This window comes from Chenopodium quinoa, unplaced genomic scaffold (genome assembly GCF_001683475.1).
Source record: "Chenopodium quinoa cultivar QQ74 unplaced genomic scaffold, ASM168347v1, whole genome shotgun sequence".
Classification (NCBI taxonomy): domain Eukaryota; kingdom Viridiplantae; phylum Streptophyta; class Magnoliopsida; order Caryophyllales; family Amaranthaceae; genus Chenopodium; species Chenopodium quinoa.
In genome coordinates, this window is record NW_018742810.1 from 1,137,813 (window position 1) to 1,158,077 (window position 20,265).

Here is a 20,265-nt window from a genome sequence, read left to right on the forward strand (position 1 = left end):
TATGCTTTCTTCTTCTTCCCCATCTTTTTGGCCTAGTTTTTTCTACTTGTTTTTGATTGGTTTGGTGTTACAGTAGTTAGCAATATAAGCTTGCATTTTCTAGACGTGTTTTAAATAATATAGAGTACATTGTTAAATTCCATTTCTTAATCTGTTAAGATTTCGGTGGGACAATATTAAGAACAAAGTGAGTATTTTACAAAAGCTAACCACAATACACAACACAAACACCAAGTAAGGGCTGAGTGGCTGACAACTTAGCATGCTTAAACTACTCCCTCTAAATGACAAAATATCAGAACTCTAAATAACTTTTAATTTTTTTTTATTTTTTTTATTTTTTTTTTATTGAAACAATAATAACTTGAGTTTTAAATGACAATTATGAAGTCCATATTAATACCTATTCATTCTTCTTTTAAAAATTTGGACTCTTACAAATAGTGTTTGAACAATTACTGTATAATTTATATTCTCTGAAAATATTTAAGGGTAATGTTATATGTAGTCCTAAGCTTAAGCATTACATACACTCTTGAAAATGGTATAAAATTAGAAATTCATGACAAAATCACACGTAAATCAGTGTAATTAATGTTTATATTTTTATAATTTCTTAAATTTATACGATTTTCTAATGTGTATTTAATGCTTATATGTAGTTTTAAGGGTTATGTACATCATTTTTCAATATTAAATATTTATTTATCCTTATTACAAAGTAATAATTTATCACTTCTTTGAACTCTGAGCATGTGGAAATTTATACTTTCAAAAACATTGGTTAGCGAAAGAGTAGCTCTTCTACTTACAAGTTATTCTCAAGGATAAGCAATTGTGATTTGGGGACAAAATTGAAAAACTTTACCCTAAAATCGTTAAAATCAGTGACGATTTTAGGATAAAACCGCTAACTCTAGTAACTAGTACTCCCTCCGTTTTTTTTATAGGCTAGAGGTGAGATTGCGTAGAGTTTTAGGTAATTTAATAAAATAAGATGTTAGTAGGGTATATAAGGTTATTATTTTATTGAAAAGTAAAGTGGCATGAGAGGGAGTGGGGACCATTGGAGGAGTGAGGAATGATAAAGTAAGAAACAGTGGTGACATTGGTAGATAAAGATATACGTAGTATTATTCAATGATAGGAGATTTTCAAAAGTAAAACTCTAGCTTATAAGAAAAAAGTACGAAAATAGTAATTCAAGCTTATTAAAAAAAACGGAGGGAGTAATAGTTTTACGCACAAGATCATAATTGAGTTCTAAGTGGTTAGATTCTCTTTTTCACATGAAAGCAAAGGGGACAATTAAAAATAGATTACAGAGTTAGAAAAGTGTAATTAATTATCCTAAGAATAATGTTATTGGGTGTAATAGAACTATAGAATTAGATAAGATCAACTAAGTTTGGTATTATTGCAATGTGTGAATCAAATAGTTGCTTAGATTCGCCACATAAAATGTTTGATGACATGCATTTTTGTAATGTGTATATATAGTATAGGAATATATTGCATATATAATATGTCAATAAAAAATTATTTAATTATGTAATACGTAAACAAGGTGAATTATCTTAAATCTAGTATTCCATACTCTATGGAGCAAAATTTTAAAAAATACTTATTAAACTCTGTTCTATATTCTTAGGTTGGTGATCGAGTCAAACTAAAGACGAGTTTTCAATTCTTGGTTCGACATCTAAACTTAGTTCTACTTTCAAAGCTAAATAATCATAGAAATCACCATTGGTTGGAACTTCAGTAATAGGTTAAGCAAGTCTAATACGGAGTATAAATACTTGGGAGAAGAATCAAATTGGATAAAGAATAATAAAATAAATCTTAATTAGTTAAATTTTTATGAATGATACGTAAATATTATTAGACTGAGCATTGTTTAGTCTAATTTAAAACTATTTTTTTCTACCAAAAGAAAAAATTATTTAATTGATATTCTATAATACTGTATCTTCATTACAAAAAAATACTATATAAAAAAATTGCTATCCACGAAATTTAAATGTCGGCCGTATGAGTATAGGATAGGTAGTGCTAAACTGCTAGTGGCATACGTAGCGTACTAAAACAAGCCTACTAATTAATTAAGGGCTACTTCCAAGTTAATATCAGGGGATTAGAGGCCCCACTTTGTTTAATTATCCTTCATTGTCAAACTCGCAATCTACATTCTACATGTATGTTGGGATTAATTGTCTCTCATCAAAATATAAGAAAGAAGACGATATTATCAATATAATTGGTTATAGAATAGAGTTATAGAGATGCAGACTAGAGTTTGTATGTGATCAAACTTAACAATCCATTAAACATTTAATATCTATCACTATCATTAGCATGTGGAAAACAGCCATGTAATTAAGCTTGTCTTATTATTTTAAAATGTTTTAGTTAATGACAACTGGAAATCTAAACAGTTAACTTAAGTCCCATGATTGATAGTGTCTGACTTTGTTTCTTAAGTACCATTATTGTCTTTGTTTTCGTCCCGTAATTAGAAAAGATTTTCTTAAGTACCATTACTGCCTATAATTCGTAATGGGCATAATTACGCTCATCGATTACCTTAACTATAATTATTATATAAATGCAAGATTTGATCGAAATATTAACATATCCAAATATATATTTTCACTTTTATGACTAATTAATCAATAATGACATTCGTTATTACTTGTATATCATTACAATAACCAAGTAATGTGTGTATGAAGTCGGATCAAGATCAAGAAATCCTTCGTTTTATTTAATTTTATGTAATTATGTATTATATTGTATCTATATTACTGCCTGAGATATTAATAAAATATAAGAATTTTATATTTAGTATTATTAATGCATGGAATTACTTTCATTTACTTATATATCAGGACGGTCTTTCTAGATAATTTATTTAATGAATGAAATTTATACTAGTAACATAAGAAATTTCATACGAATTGAAGTATTTAGCATTAATGCATGGTATGTTGAATATATAAATGCAAATATTTGGATGACTTTTTCCTTAGAAAATTAAACTCTTATCGATCTTACTTCTAATATATATATATATATATATATATATAGCTCTGATTAACATCTTTCAATCAATTTTTATTTTTTATTTATAGTTATTTATTTTACAACGGATTCAAGATAAGAACATAGAAATTCTTTTAATTTCTTGTTAATCAAGTATATAAACACTATCACTACTCCACAACAATTTAATAAATCTTTAAAAGCAGTCTTGCTTTCCTTTTGCTATTGTAAAAAAAAAAATAAAAAAATAAAAAAAAAATAAAAGCAGTCTTGCTTATATTTTGTATGGGTTTACGACTAGATATTATCCTATTCTACCAAAATAGCAGCCTGTATATAAATATGTTTTATACAACTAGCAAATTCGTTGGAGTGCACGCAAATTCGTCATCAAGAATATTCTCATGTAATACATATTTCTAGTAACTATATTACACTTCATGGATGATGTAGTTGTAGTTGTTCCCTTCTTTTTTCTATTGGCCAACGTATGTATTGTAGACTTGTAGTGTTTCTTATATACATACTTCTACTTTCCATAATTCACCATTTATTCCATTTGTTTCAAATATTTCAACCAAATTGTCAAAATAGACTTTTCAACCTGAAATTTGTAAACTGTTGACCATAATTTTTATACATAACATGTGATGTGGATTGCGACGATACATATTAAAAATTTAGCATTTGGTCTAGAATAAGCTTAAAATTAAAGAAATATAACCATCGAAGCTAAAGTATGGTTCATAGCTAGTATCTAGGTTTGCAGACTGGACATGAGGCACGACTCACACATCCGACATCTTTACATACAAAACTACGCAAGATTGATAGACCACTATTAAACAACAATTTGTATGGAAAAAGATATATAAATATGTCATATCTCATTCACGAAGACTAATTTTCCTTGAAAAAATATAATTTGTCTAATTTGATATGTATTTGTTTGATTTTGAATTTGATTGTAACCTTTGTATGACTTTAAATTATGAATTCATTAATTACTTAAAAATCTACAAGTTATAATAAGGAAAACAATAACAGATCATCATTCATTAGCCCAATACATGTATTAAGTTGAAAAGAACATAACCCGCTACCTAGTAGCTACGTGTTTAATGATACATTGATACCGAACGATCTTGTGGCGACTTTGGTAAGGAGCGTTATGGGCACGCAATTTCCAAAGGGCGTGGACAATACAAAATATTCCACCAAAATAGCAGTCATATATATAAATCACGAAATTATGGATAAAGCCTACTTATTTATAACATACACAACCATTTTAATCCTCTCCTCCAACAAATCACATTTCTCCAAAATATTTAAAAATGGGTGCCGGAATTTCATCGGAATCCTCCACCGATGGCGGAGATTCGCCGGGACGTCGTCGCAAACTCGAAGACATACCGGAAAGTTGTATAGCTATGGTGTTGGGCCATTTTGACCCGCCGGAGATTTGCCGGTTGGCCCGATTAAATCGGGCCTTTCGTGGCGCTTCTTCGGCTGATTTTATTTGGAATACAAAACTTCCTTCAAATTACTCATTCATAGTTGATAAGATTTCTGAGTTGAATCATGAAAATGATAATGATGATGATATGAAGAAGAAGAATTATGGTAGTATGAATAATAATAAATTGATGGGTTTAACTAAGAAGGATATTTTTGCCCGTCTTTCTCGTCCAAACTTTTTTGATTCCGGCATTAAGGTGATTCATATTCTCTAGCTTCTCTTTTTTGCTTACGGGTTATTGCCCATTTGGAATTTATAGTCACGTTAATAGTGTAATTTGAACGTGTCAACAACCGGACGTGACGTTTAAATCCGGTGGGAGTAAATATTTCTAAATGTTTTATGTTAGTTTATGCTAATCTTTTTTTTTTGGTAAGTAAGTAATTTTATTACCAGAAAAGAAAGTTATAGAAAATACACAAAGTAGAACTATAACCTCCAAACTACACAGCCCCCAATGGGCACTCCACCACCCCATCCTCTTTTCTGAAAAGCTCACCTTCTAGGAAGGGTATCTAAACAGAAAAGGGGAGAAGAAAACAGTACAAACCTAACCTGAACTCAAGTGTTAAGGCATCTTCTAGGAGGGCACTTAACAAAAGGAACAGGACAACAAAAAAGGCTCAAGACAGAACACAAAAAAGCCACTAAAAAAAAAACAGACTCAGGAAGGCATAGTATTCCTTAATTTCCTCAACCATTGACAGTGCTTTCTCTTCCACTTCTGGTTGATCAGTTGGTGGAAACGATCTACAACTTCTGAGCAAACCTTATGGCATAAGATCTCAGGAATCTGAATAGCATGGTTCCAGAAAGCAGTATTTCTAACAGACCAAAGCTGATACACTAAATCTGCAAGACTAGCAAAACTGATCTTTCTGAAAATTGGATCCTTGAAACATCTCTTCCAGTGCTTCCATGTTTTCTGAATATCAAAATGGACTTCTCTGACTCCAAGCCATTTCCCTATTAGCAGCAGGCATCTTCTACTATACTGACAATCAAAAAATAGGTGTTTATGACTCTCCACTGCAGCATCACATAGAAGGCATCTATCAGTGTTACTAATTCCCAATTTCATCAGAGTATCTCTGGTTTTGAGTTTGTTAAGCATAGTTAGCCAAACTATAAAAGAAGTTTTGGGGATGTTATATCTATTCCAGATCCAATCCGTCCAATCCACCTTTTCAGCACTGTTCTGCATCCATTTATCCCTGTGAGAGCTCCTCCTTAACATTACAAATCTTTTTCCAAGCCCACCCATCAGCTTTCTTTGGTTTATAGCTCCACCAATCTTGATTCTTAATATAGACATTGTGCACCCATTTAACCCAAAGAGAGTCTTTTTTCTTAGCAATCTGCCAAATATATTTGCCTAGGGCTGCCTTGTTCCAGCTTTCACAATCCCTAATTCCCAGGCCACCAAATTTCTTTTCCATACAAACATTAGCCCAAGCAATAGGGGGAGCTTTAGACAAAATAGCAGACCCACACCATAAAAAATCCCTGCAGAGCTGGTTGATTCTTTGAATAACAGTTTTTGGCAGCAAGACACACTGAGCCCAGTAAGAGTGAAGGCTAATAAGAACAGAATTTATTAAGACAACCCTTGCTGAGTAAGACAACCCTTGCTGAGTAAGATAAGTTCCTGCTTGACCAACATACCGATCTATGTAGCATTTTGTCAATAAGCACATCAAAATCAGCCACCTTTAAGTACTTTGAGTTTAAAGGAACCCCAAGATACTTAAAGGGGGTTGATCCTTCCACAAAACCAGTGAAATTCAGAATGCTAGCCTTTGTACTGTCATCTACATTACCAAAATAGATTGCTGTTTTTTCTGAGTTTGCCTGTAACCCAGACACCTTATTAAACATATTCAGAGCTCTAAAAATCAAACCCACTGAATTCCTGTCCCCATAAGTGAAGAGCATCAAATCATCTGCAAACATGTGATTGAGACTTATAATGAAACTTAAAATGTCTCAGTTTCCCCACTTTCCTGAGTAGCCTTGTGAGATATTCCATGACTATCACAAACAAAAGAGGAGACATGGGATCCCCTTGCCTAACACCTCTCTTGCCTTGAAAGAAACCATGAAGACCACCATTCAGTAACAAAGAATAAGTAGGAGAGGACACACAGACCATCACCCCGAGCATGTCTTTAATAAAATCCCAATGAACTGAATCATAAGCTTTCTTCACATCTACCTTAACAGTGCATCTTGGAGATTTCTTTTTTTATTATAATCTTTCAAGACATCTTGACAGATTAAAATATTGTCCATAATTGACCTACCAGTTACAAAAGCACCTTGACACTCATCAATAATAGCAGGCAGAACTTCCTTTAGTCTAGAGCAGATCATTTTAGAGATGATTTTGTAAATCACATTACAGCAAGCTATAGGTCTAAATTGAGTAACTAAAGTTGCATTTTCAACTTTTGGAATCAAAGTGAGAGTAGTAGTGCACACCTGTTTCAGCAAATTACCATGATCAAAGAATCCCAACACAGCTTTACACAGATCCTCCTTCACCACTTCCCAGGAAGTCTTGAAGAATTTACTTGAAAAGCCATCAGGTTCAGGCGCTTTGTCTTCATCTATACTCCACAAAGCCTTTTTAACATCATCAACTCCAAATCTCCTACATAATGCCGCATGTTGATCAGTATTAAGCACAACCCCTTCCTCAATGACCTTAGGATGAACCTTCTGTTGAGGCACAGAAGAGGTACCTAACAGGCCTTTATAGTACTCAATGAATGCATTTGCAATTAGGGAGGGATCCTGAGTAGTGACTCCATCCACATTGATGTTAGTAACTCTATTATGAACTCTTCTGCTTCTCAAACAGGCACGGAAATAAGCAGAGTTCACATCACCCTCCTTAAGCCAATGAAGCTTTGCTTTTTGCCTCAGGAATTGGAACTTAGCTTTATGGGCAGTATCATATTTTTCTCTAGCCACATATTCATCTTGAATGAGATTTTCATTACCAGGATCCAAACACAGCTTTTCTTGACAACTCTGAAGCTCTTTAGCAGCCACTGTATCAGCTATTTCAATGTCTGAAAACTGATCAAGGTTTAACTGTTTGAGTTTAGCTTTTACAGCCTATAACCTCTTTACTAGAATGAACATCTATGTACCCCTGATCTCAGTAGTCCAGGCCTGTTTAACAATGTCATTTTATCCTGGAAAACCAGTCCACATATTAAAGAATCTAAAAGGCTTCCTGACATTCTCAGTTTCCCCAAGCATGGAAATGATGCAAGGACAATGATCCATAAGGCCCTCAGGAAGGAAAACAGCAGTTGTGTTGTTGAAAGCTTCATACCACTTCTCATTCACCAACACTCTATCAATTTTAGTGCACACTCTATCACTACCCTGCTGTTTATTAGTATAAGTGAAGAAAGAACCCCCAGTTTTAAAATCAATCAGCCCACAGTGTCTTAAACAGTCCCTAAACTTCTCCACTTCATTCAAACAACAAGGAGAACCAATTCTATCCCCCAAATTCAAGATGTTGTTAAAATCACCACACACAACCCAAGGATCATCAAAAGTGGCACTGATTTCCTGCATATGGCACCAGAGCTCCTCTCTATGAATAGCCACATTCAGACCATAAACCATGGTACACCAAAAAGACACACCAGTAGCTTTATGAGTAATATGAGTGTGAATACATTGAGATTCAATTCTCACACCCTGAACCAAGAACAAAGTAGGCTGCCAAATGATCCATATCCTGCCTTTATCAACCTTGCTGTAATTAGTTATAACAGACCATTGATTCCTAAAACTCTCAAACACCTTCCCGAACTTCTTAGCCTTCACTTTAGTTTCAATGAGGCCAAACAAACCTATATTGTGATGCTTTAGGAACCAAAGCACATCACAAATTTTACTAGATTGGTTTAGACCTCTAACATTCCAGAATCCCCACTTATCCATATACTTGATAAGAACATTCACCCCTCTCCCACACCCCATTCAAAGCCCTCTTCTTCTCCACCAAACTCACCTGCCCAGAATCTGTAGGTTGTTGTCCTTGTTTATCCAAGACAGTAGTTCCTTCCTGATCAATGTCCTACAGCCCCTCAAACCTATTTTTCACATTAACAACAATCTCAACTTTCTTTTTTACAGTATTCTCCTGCATAACTTGCACTGTCTTTTGTACAGGTTTTTGCACAGACTGTTTTCCTGTTCCAGGCATAGCTTCCCCTTTAGGACCATGGTTTGTCTGCATTGGCCTCTGAACAGGCCTCCAGATCTTCTGCTTCTCTCTAAAACTCTGCTGTTTTGGTTTATGTATATTAACTTTGAGAAACTGATTAGGACAGTCAATCTCAACATGCCCTATTCCTTTACATCCAAGACATTCTACTGGTTTCCATTCTGAACAACTTGTTTAATTCGATTGCCCTCCTCATCAAGAAATTCAATGAAATCAGGGAGTTTTCCATTAATTTCAACTTCAATCATAATACGGGCATAAGCAATTCTCTCTTTTTGAGCAGTAACTTTATCAGTTTTAACTAGGTTTCCAATCAAACCAGCAATCTTCATCAGAGCTTCTCTACCCCAAAATTTCAGATCCAAATTAGGTAGACGAACCCAAATAGGAACATCTGACACTTTTTCCTCACGGATTTTCAGATCAGAACTCCATCGCTTAGTGATCACAGGTTTCCTATCAAACATAAAGGGACCAGCAGCCAGAGCTTGTTCTCTAGCATCTCGAGTTCGAAATCTAACTAAGAAAACTCCATTATCACAAGAAGCCACCCTATCAATTCCAAACTTTCCCCATATTCTTCTAAGGAAGCCATTCATCACAGAATACGGGGGATGGGTGCATAACACATAACAAACAATTGCAGAATCCCAAAATTCAATTTCATGTTACACATCCTCTTTAGACAATTGAAGAAGATTAGACCCATTATTACCCATCTGATTATGCATACTGCAATTAGACACTGGTTCTTTAAGGTTTAAACCCTCATCAATCACATTCTTAAACAAACCGCCCCAAGAATTTTCAGAATGTAAAACAGGGGTACTATGCAAAACAGGGGAAGAACAATTGGGGGAAAAAGATTTAGGGCTAGAAAAATACCCTCAAAATTCAGCAATGGAGCAGAACTAATCCCACCATTATTATTACCATCAACACCATGCATATCATCCGCAATCATTAACAGAGGGGAAGGATTGGAAGAACTAATTCCAGAACCCAAAACAGAGTTAGGCACAGGTGAAGAATTATTCACAAAGATTACCTGCAACCATTGATTCAAATCAAATTTACGATGGTCATTGATCTTTTCTGTGACTTCTTGAATCGGAATTTCTTCAATAACATCACCATCGAGCCAACTTTTGGTCGAACCCACATCCGAAATCAATTCTTGATCAGCAACATTTCCTTCGCATGATCGTAATTTGTATCTTTGCTTTTTCTTTGCTTTAGAGGAAGACTTCGATCCTGAATTCTTCTTTGCCTTCCCTCTTTTACGATTGGCCATGGCCCAAGCAAGCTTTGCAAGTAAAAAATGGCGGCAAAAAAGCTTTCTCTCTCTAGCTTTCACTCTTTAGTTTATGCTAATCTAATTATGGATGGTGATTGTATTTTATGTTCTGAATTCTTGATAGTCTTTAACTATTAATGCTAACCATTGAGTATTCATAGAGAGAATTCAACTTTCAAAACACTTTAGGGGGTTATTTATTTAGAGGTCTACATGAAAGGTAAGAGAATCAAGTAGGTTGATTCCCTTATGTCTTATTTTTTTAGGCAAATCTATCATTCCCTTTACCCTCTCCTTACCTCCAGAGTCCTCCACATCCATTCCCACCCACCCCAACCCCACCCCCCCCCCCCACCCCCTAAAAAAAGGTTTTACTTACCCTTCACACAAGACCCACAAAACTACCCCCTTAATAGCCCCCAACTACCCACTACCCACTACCTACCCTAACACCCACCAGCCACCACGAATTTAATAAGAAGGAAGAGAAGCTGCCAGTGCCAAGAAAGAAAGAAAGAAAGAAAGAGGGAGCACGGTGGTGACCGGTGAGAGAAAGAAGAGAGGATGATATTATATTGTTAACCTAAACAACATAAGACATCAAAGAATTTTTCTATCTTTCTTCTTCTATCCCTTTCTTGATGCCATTTCCTTTCCCCTTTGCGAATCAAACTCCCAAAAAATGCCTAAATCATGTGCCCCTATATCCTAAAGCAACAAACACACACACTCTTCCAATTCATCCTTTCCTTTTTCCCAGACCAATAAGAATCTTCAACATGTTCTTACACGTAACACAGATCCTTTTTCATGGAAACACCTGTATCTGGTTCAAGTAAAACTTGCCCTTTCACAATTCCAATCATAAAAACATATGAATTTTCACCAATCACCATTCACAAGGGTAAAAGAAAGTTGTTCTATGATATGACATAACAAGAAAACTTGCATAATTTCTTCATTCAAATAAAAATTTATTAAGCCTCATCATACCCATAGTTTTTTTTTTTTTTTTTTTTTTTTGGAAAGGGCATCATACCCTTAGTTTTAGAAAGCATGAGAGTTAAAACTCAATTAGGACCATTATTCATCCATAGGTCGAATAATTATGAATTTTAATGGGGGATAACCAATAAAGAAATATTTCTTTTAAAAAAGCATGGGGTACGAGGGGTGGGGGGAAAGAAGTGGAATCAATCAATAATATATACTAAAAGACACACCAGCAATGACACATGTGATTTCCTGGTGTGTCCCTTATTTTTTTTATTTTCACATAGAATATAAATTGTATACATAAATAAAAAAAAAAATTGATATGCCTTATATATATTTAGGGCCTATTCCGATTTACTGAAAACAACTTAACTGAATAGAGCTGTTTATGAGAAAAGGAAATTAGGAACTGAATTGATTGGAGCTGAACTGAACTGAAATTAAGCTGACAGGGGCCCTTACTGCCAACTAAAAACTAAATTGTAAAACAAATTTCTTATTAACATAAATAAAATATTTAATGTGTCCTTCCATAATACTATGAATGGTAAAATGCGTATTTAGAAAAAATCTGTTTGGCAAATAAGCTTTTTAATAATAAATTCATTATTATTTAAAAAAAAAATCACTATAATATATGTAAATTTACTTATACAGTATCAAATTAAAAATAATTATTAAAAAATTTAACCTAGTAGGTCACAATATAAGAGTAGATTCATTTCAAGCAAACTAAATAGATTATAGAATCAAGCAATCAACAGGCTTAGAGTAGAAAATACTTTCAAATCGACAAGGCCAAAAGAAGTTCATACTTACAAATTTTTCATATTTCACATTTTCATACGTCATGATGCAACATGCAACACATACAGCTGATAATCAATGCCAACACAGCTAGGGTATATAGTGCACTGGTCAAAACTAATACAAGCATACAACATAAAAATTAATTAATTAAATTAAAAGAACACTGCTGTTTAGTGAATCATAAAATCTCTTTTCTTCTTTGGTTGCATATTTACTTTGAAATTTGAATACAAGCTTACTATTGTTAAATATTGAAGAGACTTATAAAATTCTGGGAGACACTTCATCTTAAAGTATGAAAACATAAGTGAGAATAAAACAGACAAATATGAAGACACACCCACCTATTACCATGCAATGATCCATCATCCTCTACAAGGGCTGCCAAAGAAGCATGAGCACAAGCAGCAGCAACTCAGGACCTACAGCAGAAGCCAAAAAAGCAACCTGGAAAATGTACACTATCGATCAGAAGTTCAGAACCTACGAAGCCAAAGAAACAAAATCACTAGAATGTTAACTCCAAACAAATTAAATAACAAAAAAAAATTAGGGTATAGGAAAAAATAAAAATGAAGAATAAAGAATTAAAGAGGATTATGATGTATGTCATTGTCAATATTTCAAGATGCTAAACCAACTTCTAAATTAAGGGGAAAAAAAAATAAAGAAAATCAAAGTTTTTCAAAAACTTCAAACTAGACATGTTCAAAGGATCGGGGCCCCAACTAAGGCCCCTACACCACTATCATAGACGGGTGAGATCGGTAAATCTTGTAAAAGGGTTAAGCTTTTAACGGGGCGGCCTTATATGGGTTGAAAAGCTCCAAAGGGAAAAATAAAATTGATGACACGTATGTCAATTTCACACAGGGCAGCCTAATATGGGTTGGTAATGGATCGGAGCAGGCTCTTAAAGGGTCACTCCTTAGTCCTTATTCATGTTTCATAACCCTTGAACCTATCCTCGATTATTTTTCACCCACCAAAAATCAAAATATCAATTCGAAATAATTATATAAAAAAAATAAAAAATAAATAAAAAAGAGAAAGAGAGAAAAACTTTATAAACTTACATATCTACACAATTACTCTGTTAGTTTCATCAATACATCAATTTTTTAAAAATCTTTAGATGAATAGGTGTTAGACATGAAGTTTCAACTCACCTTCGCTCATATCAATTAACTATTCCTAAAAAAGATCACGCTGATTTAATGTAAGTGGGTTACTTGTTATTTTATAGGAGCACATATAACAATAATAACTAAAGGGAGCAACTTATTCATGGAGGCCAAAAGTAAGCACTTTTCGCATTTCTAAAATTCTAGTTTTGTAGTATAGTTTCCACTTTCTAGTAAAAGGAAAAGGTAGCCAAAAAAATTTGAACGACAAAAACGACAGGTTGGAACCTGAGAAAGGCTAATGTTTTTGTCGTTTAAATTATTAGTCATTCACCCAGTCCCAAGTTCAAATTGTGCTTATTTTGATTTTTAATTTTGTCGTTTAAATTTTGTAGGTGCACACATACAAACGATATGTGATACATGGAGATATCTTGTTGAGAAGGGTTAATGTTTTTTGGTATATGTTAGGGTTAACTAATTTCATCTAATTGCTCTCTCTTTGTTTATGACCCCACAACTCCCACTTTAAATGCCATTGAGATTCTAATCTATGTATCTATGTTCTGAAAGATTTTCAGATTTCGATTTTCTTAACTCCAATGAGAATATAATACATGAAACACTAAAACCGACGATTTTTTTTTTATGTATTATTATACATGAACTTTAGCTAATTTTGTTTATGAAACCGTGCATCACACGGGTGGTAACCTAGTTTGGAATAAGAGTTGGAAAATTCTGAAAAATACTAGAGGAAGAGAGAAAAAAATAACAAGGAAAGAGTATGCAGGAGAGAGAAAACAGAACCAAAAAAACCCTCGTCGTCGCCTCTTCGGCCATTGATGTATTGATGTGTTTCTAGAGCTTCTCTCTCCTATTTGTGTGAGAGCTGAGCAACAAGTTTATCATGACTCAATGTTAAAAATTCTAATAAAGGCCCATTTAAGACCCGTTCACTTCACCTTATTTTTGCTGAACTGAAATTATTTTTACTAAATTGAAATTATTTGCTTAACTTAAATTATTTTTACTGAACTAAAATTATTTTTGCTAAATTGAAATTATTTTTACTAATTTTCTGTTATATTTCTTATTTAAGTTTACTAATTTTTACTAAACTGAAATTATTTTTACTGAACTGAAATTATTTTTGCTAAACTGAAATTATTTTTACTGAATATTATTTCTTTTAAGGTGAACAGGGCCCAAGTGTTGATAAGTTTTTTTTGTTTTTTTTTTTATAATAATTTAAGAAGCCTATTTAAGTTCAAAACAAGCCAGGGCAGACCCAGATCTATTTAAATATTTATCAAGGCCTGCCCTGAACTGCCCCATTAAGATCTGACCGCGCCCCTTACCTGCCCCATTAAATAGGTCTAGATCAAATCATTTAGTATTTTCGGGGAGGGAGGGACCTTTTTTCCTAAAGCATATACATGCAAATTAATCCATAAGAATGCGCACAGAATAATGTATGGGAAAGCCATTTTTATTTTGATTATTACGCAAGAAAGAAAAATCAAAACTAAAGCAAGTAAAACGAACAGTATGCACATACCAGGGCCATGACAGGATTTTCAGAATTTACGAATGGAAACCTATTTTCAGGAGAATCATGCTCCTGAGGTCCTGAACCGATGACATATGGGTGTGTATTAACATTGAGTTTCATTAAACAAAACAAAGGCAGATATTGCAAGAGAGCAATGATTACATGAGGAAATACACAAGGAGTATAAAAACCTGAAGAAACGCCATTTTCATTCAGACATGGTCTACCATGATTGTCCATAACCGACCCATTAGTTTGACCAGAGGAACATGGAACTTCAACAAGCCATCCTCTACGGGCAAACGAAGAAAGTGAAAAATGCATTGTGCCTTTTACTTAGTTCCAACATGCTCAGCTATTTCATTCCAGCTATCATTAAAAATTTCAAGTGCCTCAAGCAGTAGAAGTGTTTCCTAATCAGTCCAAGTATCTCCATCTTGATCACCATATTCTTTTGAAGGATCTATCTTAATGAAATCCATGCTTGAATGACCAATAATAAGCCTCCCTTCATGGTAGCAATTAGAACATAGCATTGTATCACCCTGTTGACGAAAGATTATTAGGTGAAGAAAATTGCATGAAACTAAGACAAACAACAAGGCCATGCCACCTCCAAAAAAATGGCACAGGTATAAAGGGTCTTGGATTCATCAAGTGGAAATCAAAAAAGATAATATATCAGGCATATCTTTAAGTCAAACATGCCAGTAAAGAGAAACAGGCTCATCATGTTTTTTCCTCTTCTCTAACCCATTACCCACATAGAACCAGCAATTAGAATTGTAAAAGATATATGTACAAGGCCATAACTTGCTATGCAGGAAGCTTCTTTCAACTTAGTGACCTGCTAAGGACAAGGCTTACAGTGATAAATTATTACTCCTTTCCCTTTACATGGCATTTTGTAATACAAAACTCACCTTTGTTATCTTAAAACTTGAACCATAGATTATATAGGCCTCTTCCTTGACACAATTCACATTACAGTAGAGTTCAGCAATGAATCACAATCTATAGCCCAATAATCATGCTTCTAAGTCTTCTAGGACAAGTACCGAAAAGTATGTTGCAGTCACCAGTTTAAAAAGAGGACAGGTTACAAGCACTGAAGCTTGGGATAACTCTTTTTCCATCTAGTCCTTTTTTTCTCAATACGTCCCTGGCAGATCCAGGGTATAGCCAAAACAGATTGAGGCTTCTAAACGCATGTCTATGTTTTAGGGTCAGTTAAACCATTTACTAAGCTTAGCATGGTGCATAGCCCTATAGAAATAGTCTAAATTATGGGGTTTTTTTATTCACAACAAAAGAGTCGATTTAAAGAAAGTCAAGGGAGCATGACCCTAAAAAACAAAACTAGCAAGCAACCCAATGGCATGCACATGTATATGCACCACTTTGGTAATTTAAGATGTGAAGGTGATGGGATTGGATAAATAAGCAAACTCCATCTTGAACATGGAATAGTTCGTGGAGTAAAATAAAGAGGTAAGAGTTGAAACAACTCATGTTAGCTTTGGTTGGTGACACCAAGTCGTGGGTATCCCATGAGATCGAGGTGGGTCAAACACTTAACCGAAGAAACTAAAACAAGTATCATTAACATCAATTTGACTTCAAATACACAAAGATGTCTTATTTTTTTCCTACTTTAATGCAAGCCCTTCCTCCATCAATAAAATGTATTCGAGTATCCCTCCCACTTGGACTCTTAATCCACCATGGTCAGTGCTTGGATGAAGATGCTTATACCGAGTTTTTTCTTAAAAAAAAAAAAACAAAAGTTGAAAACTTTATTTATCAAACAACTATTCATCTATTTATTTCGTTGAAACTAGAGGGCAAGAAACAACCATATGCAAATCAGTAGTCTGATGTTTGATGTCCAATGACCAATCTGGATCTTGTGAAAAAAATTCCAGTGGAAGCATTGAAATTGGAGTAAGCATTGATCAAGTTGACAGGTGAGATGAGGAGGAGACAGTACTAGGTAAGGATGGTTGAAATTTTTTTTTTTTTTTTTTTTTTTTTGGGGGGTGGGGGAGGGGTGGGGGTCATTATTACACTAACCAAACAACAATAATTCCTATTTACTTAGAATACCCAGCATACAGCATGTATAATGGAAGGGTTTTCATCTGTTTCCATTTCTTGATTACATTCTTAAGGTGAAACCAGACACCCCCTTAGATCAGACCGCTGGAATTTATCGTATCTTTTTATCATATATATCTCACATTCCCTTTCACTACTATCTTTCTAAAGTTGATTTGACATAAAACTTAGAATAACTTGTTCTAAATTCTGCTACAAATGTCAGCAAAATGGACCAAAAAACATCCAGATGACTCATATTCAAGTGTAGTTCTTCTAATTACTATATTAAATGATTAAACAAAGTCCATCCCTCATTATATTTTGACCAATTAACATAATAGGGCTATGATATAGATACTTTTTCACAAGGAGTTCCTCCATTTCAGTAACAGAAAATAAGAGTACGTATTGTACCTTTCAATTAACAAAAGGAGTTGCATAAAATCGCAAAGCTAATGTGCAAACGAATAAGATTGAAAGACTGCGCCTCATTATAGCATAAATGATAACCATGATAGCCAAAAATCAGAAATTATAAATAAAATAAATTAAAATTAAACAAAAAAAAATTCAAGGTAACTATGATAGCCAAAAAAAATGAAAAAAATGCAATTTACCTCCTTAATTGACTGATAATATGCAGTTAACAGGGGCTGAGAGCAAAAATTACAGTTACTTTCTGATCACATCTCCCGTACTCTACTGTCCAAGTCAGCAAGATCAGGGGAAGTTGAGGGAAATGACGAGGGCAAATCACAAGGCTTCAACCTGCAGTTTGGAAGGTCAAACTTGATTAAACTATCAATGGACTTCAACATAACTGATGGCACATGAACTTCGCCATTTGAATCATCTCTCAAATACGACTCAAAACTCCAAGACTCCTAAGGAGGCGAAGGAGCACAATAGTTAATGATCCCCCAGTGATCAAGGAAACGGAAGATTCGATTGAGATCTTCGTGATCAACACCAACAACCAATTCTTGGCAATCCCCAATTGATAACCTCTTCTCCAAGTTTTCCAAGTATTTGGCAACAATTAGATTACGACAATCCAGATATTTATCAGCATTGTGTTCAGCAGACTTGCCAGAAAAAAAGTGAGGCACCACTTGCCGTTCCAACCTGTGCACTGTTGTTGGTTGAAACCACTCTGTCGATGAAGAAGAAGCCAAAGGTCAACAACAAATGAGATTGAATTGTAATAACAACCAACTTCATAGAAAACCAAGCAATAACTTGGGTTAGCTAGAATAATATTGTTATACAAAGTCCCAATTATCCAGTTTACTAGAATTATTAATTAGACGGGGATTGAGCTAACAAATAGTGAGGACCAATCAGCAAATTACAACCTAATATAGATCATAGAGGCAACGATCAAAACAAAAATAGTGAAATCACATCTGAACATAGATCATAGAGGCAACTCAAACAAAAATAATGATACTTTGTTGAGAGAAGAAAGGCAAGAAAGACACCTGTGTGAAAGGGGAGAACATGAAGCCTGTCCCAAAACATCTTAACCATACCCCTACCTTCCCTAATGGGAGGTGGAGTAATCACAACTGAACTCTCTTGGTCCCCTGAACCAGAACCCAAACCCAACAGAGCAGGGTTATCTGCTGGCACAGCGGACAATGCCTGAAGCTGCCCGTACGATATATTCTCCAAATTGGCATCTCCACCCAAACACTGCCCCTGCCACTTGATTTCTCTTTCTCTCTCAGCAGCAGCAATTTCTAGCACAAGCGAATGGGGCCTGTTCACATTTTACTTCATGGCAGCAGGGAAGTCCGAGATTCGGATGCCACTTTTAGTGATCACTTCCGGTCCAGATATTGCCCTAATTCTGGGATTTTGGGCATTCTTAGGGTTAGGGTGGAGGTCCTCGTCTTCATCTGCCTCTGCCGCAACCTCGTTCTATTCTTCTTCGTCTTCTTCTTCCTCATCACCGCTATGGTGCCGTTTCATGGTCTTTGGCCCCCTTGCTTTCCGCCTTTTGTGCCGAGCGTCTACACAAATTAGTGGAAACAATAATATAAAAAGGTTACTAAATCACGTCCGGTATTTATCGGGTAACGCCCATATTTTAAAATAAACATACTAATATTCCCCTCCCTTAAATAACCCTTTTCACCTACCTTTTTCTTTCACCCAAATTCATCCCCCAAAATCAACAACCATCACCGGTTACCACCAAATTCAACCACCAAGAAAACCTTTTTTTTTTTTAATCTTGACGTAGACGCTACAAGGGAGGCGCAGATGTCGGGAAATCGCAAAGACAAGGCAGTCGTCACCGGCGAGCGGGTGAGTTGACCTTTTTTTTTTATTTTTCGCCGATTTTGAAGAACGCCTGGAGATCTGGAATCTCCAGGTTACGAACGCCCGAAAGTTTCGGATCTCCGGGGGTTCATTCGAAAATCCTAGGCGAACCACGAACGCCTGAAATTTTCGAATGAACCCCCGGAGATCTGAAAATTCTGGGCGTTCGTAGGTCTTTTAAATCCGAAAAGCAGAAAAGTAGTAAGAGTTTTGTTGCGTTCGTAGGTCTTTTAGATCTCCAGAAGTAATCTATGTGACTGAAATGTATTTTAGATCCTAAATGGAACTATGGAAGTATGAATTTTTAATTGTCATAGTTTTTAATTTTTAATTTTTAATTTTTAATTGATGTTTAGTTTAGTTTTGAGAAAGAAGGTTTGTGGTGGTTGGAGGTATGTGGTGGCAGGAGGTGTTGGTGGTGGTGGCTAGAGGTGTTGTTGTTCGGTGGCGGATTGGTGAGGCGGTGGAGAAGAGGTGGCGTGCGGCGGTTCCGCATTGTAACTGCATTGTTGTAGACGGTGGAGAGGAGGGCGGCGAGTATTGAGGTGTGGGCTGCTGCAATTCGTGAGGTGGTGTTAATTATGGTGGTATTGTGGCGGCAATAGGTGGCCGAAATTGCTTGTTATATGGGCTGAGTGGTGACGAATTGGTTGAGTATAGGGGTTGTTGTGGGTCGTTATTGCTGGGCATAAGGGGCTGATTTGGCACGAATTAGTGGTAGGTTTGAGATGGCAGCGGTGGTGGCTCTTAGTGTTTGTGTCGTGAGTTGAGGGAGGTGAAGTGGTATTGGAGGAAGGCCATGCAAGGGAAAGGAGTGAAAAAGAAGGATGGTGGTGATAGGGGAAGAGAGAGAAAGAAGAAACCAGTAGAGGGGTGGGCTTGCTCTACATGTGGGCTTACTCGTGCAATTGAAGGCGAGTGGTGATTGCGCGGTGGCGGTGGGTGGTGAGAGGAGCCGAGGAGGAGGAGGAGGAGAGAGAGTGGGAGGAGGAGGAGGAGGAGATGGATTGTCGTCATTAGTATTGTAGGTGGGACTTGGGAGTGTGTGTTAGTTTTTTGTTTTTGTTATGTATGTGAGTTGCTTTTATGGTGTTTTGAGCAGGGAGAAAGAAAGGAGGTTTGAAGTTGGGATTTTAAAGTAGGAGAGATGAATTTAACGAGGCTTTGGGTGTGTTTGTTTGGTTGGTTCAAAGGGTGTAAGACCCATTTAAATGAGTGGACTTTGGCTATCTT

General features: G+C 35.4%; 2 protein-coding genes and 1 pseudogene across 2 annotated transcripts; all 3 read right to left on the reverse strand.

Moving 5' to 3' along the window:
• Positions 1 to 5,231: 5,231 nt before the first annotated feature.
• Positions 5,232 to 5,771, reverse strand: LOC110725080. Its single transcript, XM_021904552.1, has one exon. It carries the CDS (start codon positions 5,769 to 5,771, stop codon positions 5,232 to 5,234), a length of 540 nt encoding a protein of 179 aa, XP_021760244.1.
• Positions 5,772 to 5,775: 4 nt separating this feature from the next.
• Positions 5,776 to 9,421, reverse strand: LOC110725081. The gene is made up of 7 exons (XM_021904553.1): positions 8,993 to 9,421; positions 8,730 to 8,879; positions 8,607 to 8,672; positions 7,817 to 8,458; positions 6,871 to 7,651; positions 6,233 to 6,510; positions 5,776 to 6,123 (listed from the first exon to the last, which is right to left on the reverse strand). Exons 1-7 carry the CDS (start codon positions 9,419 to 9,421, stop codon positions 5,776 to 5,778), a joined length of 2,694 nt encoding a protein of 897 aa, XP_021760245.1.
• Positions 9,422 to 11,824: 2,403 nt separating this feature from the next.
• LOC110725082 lies at positions 11,825 to 18,793 on the reverse strand (annotated as a pseudogene).
• Positions 18,794 to 20,265: the final 1,472 nt, after the last annotated feature.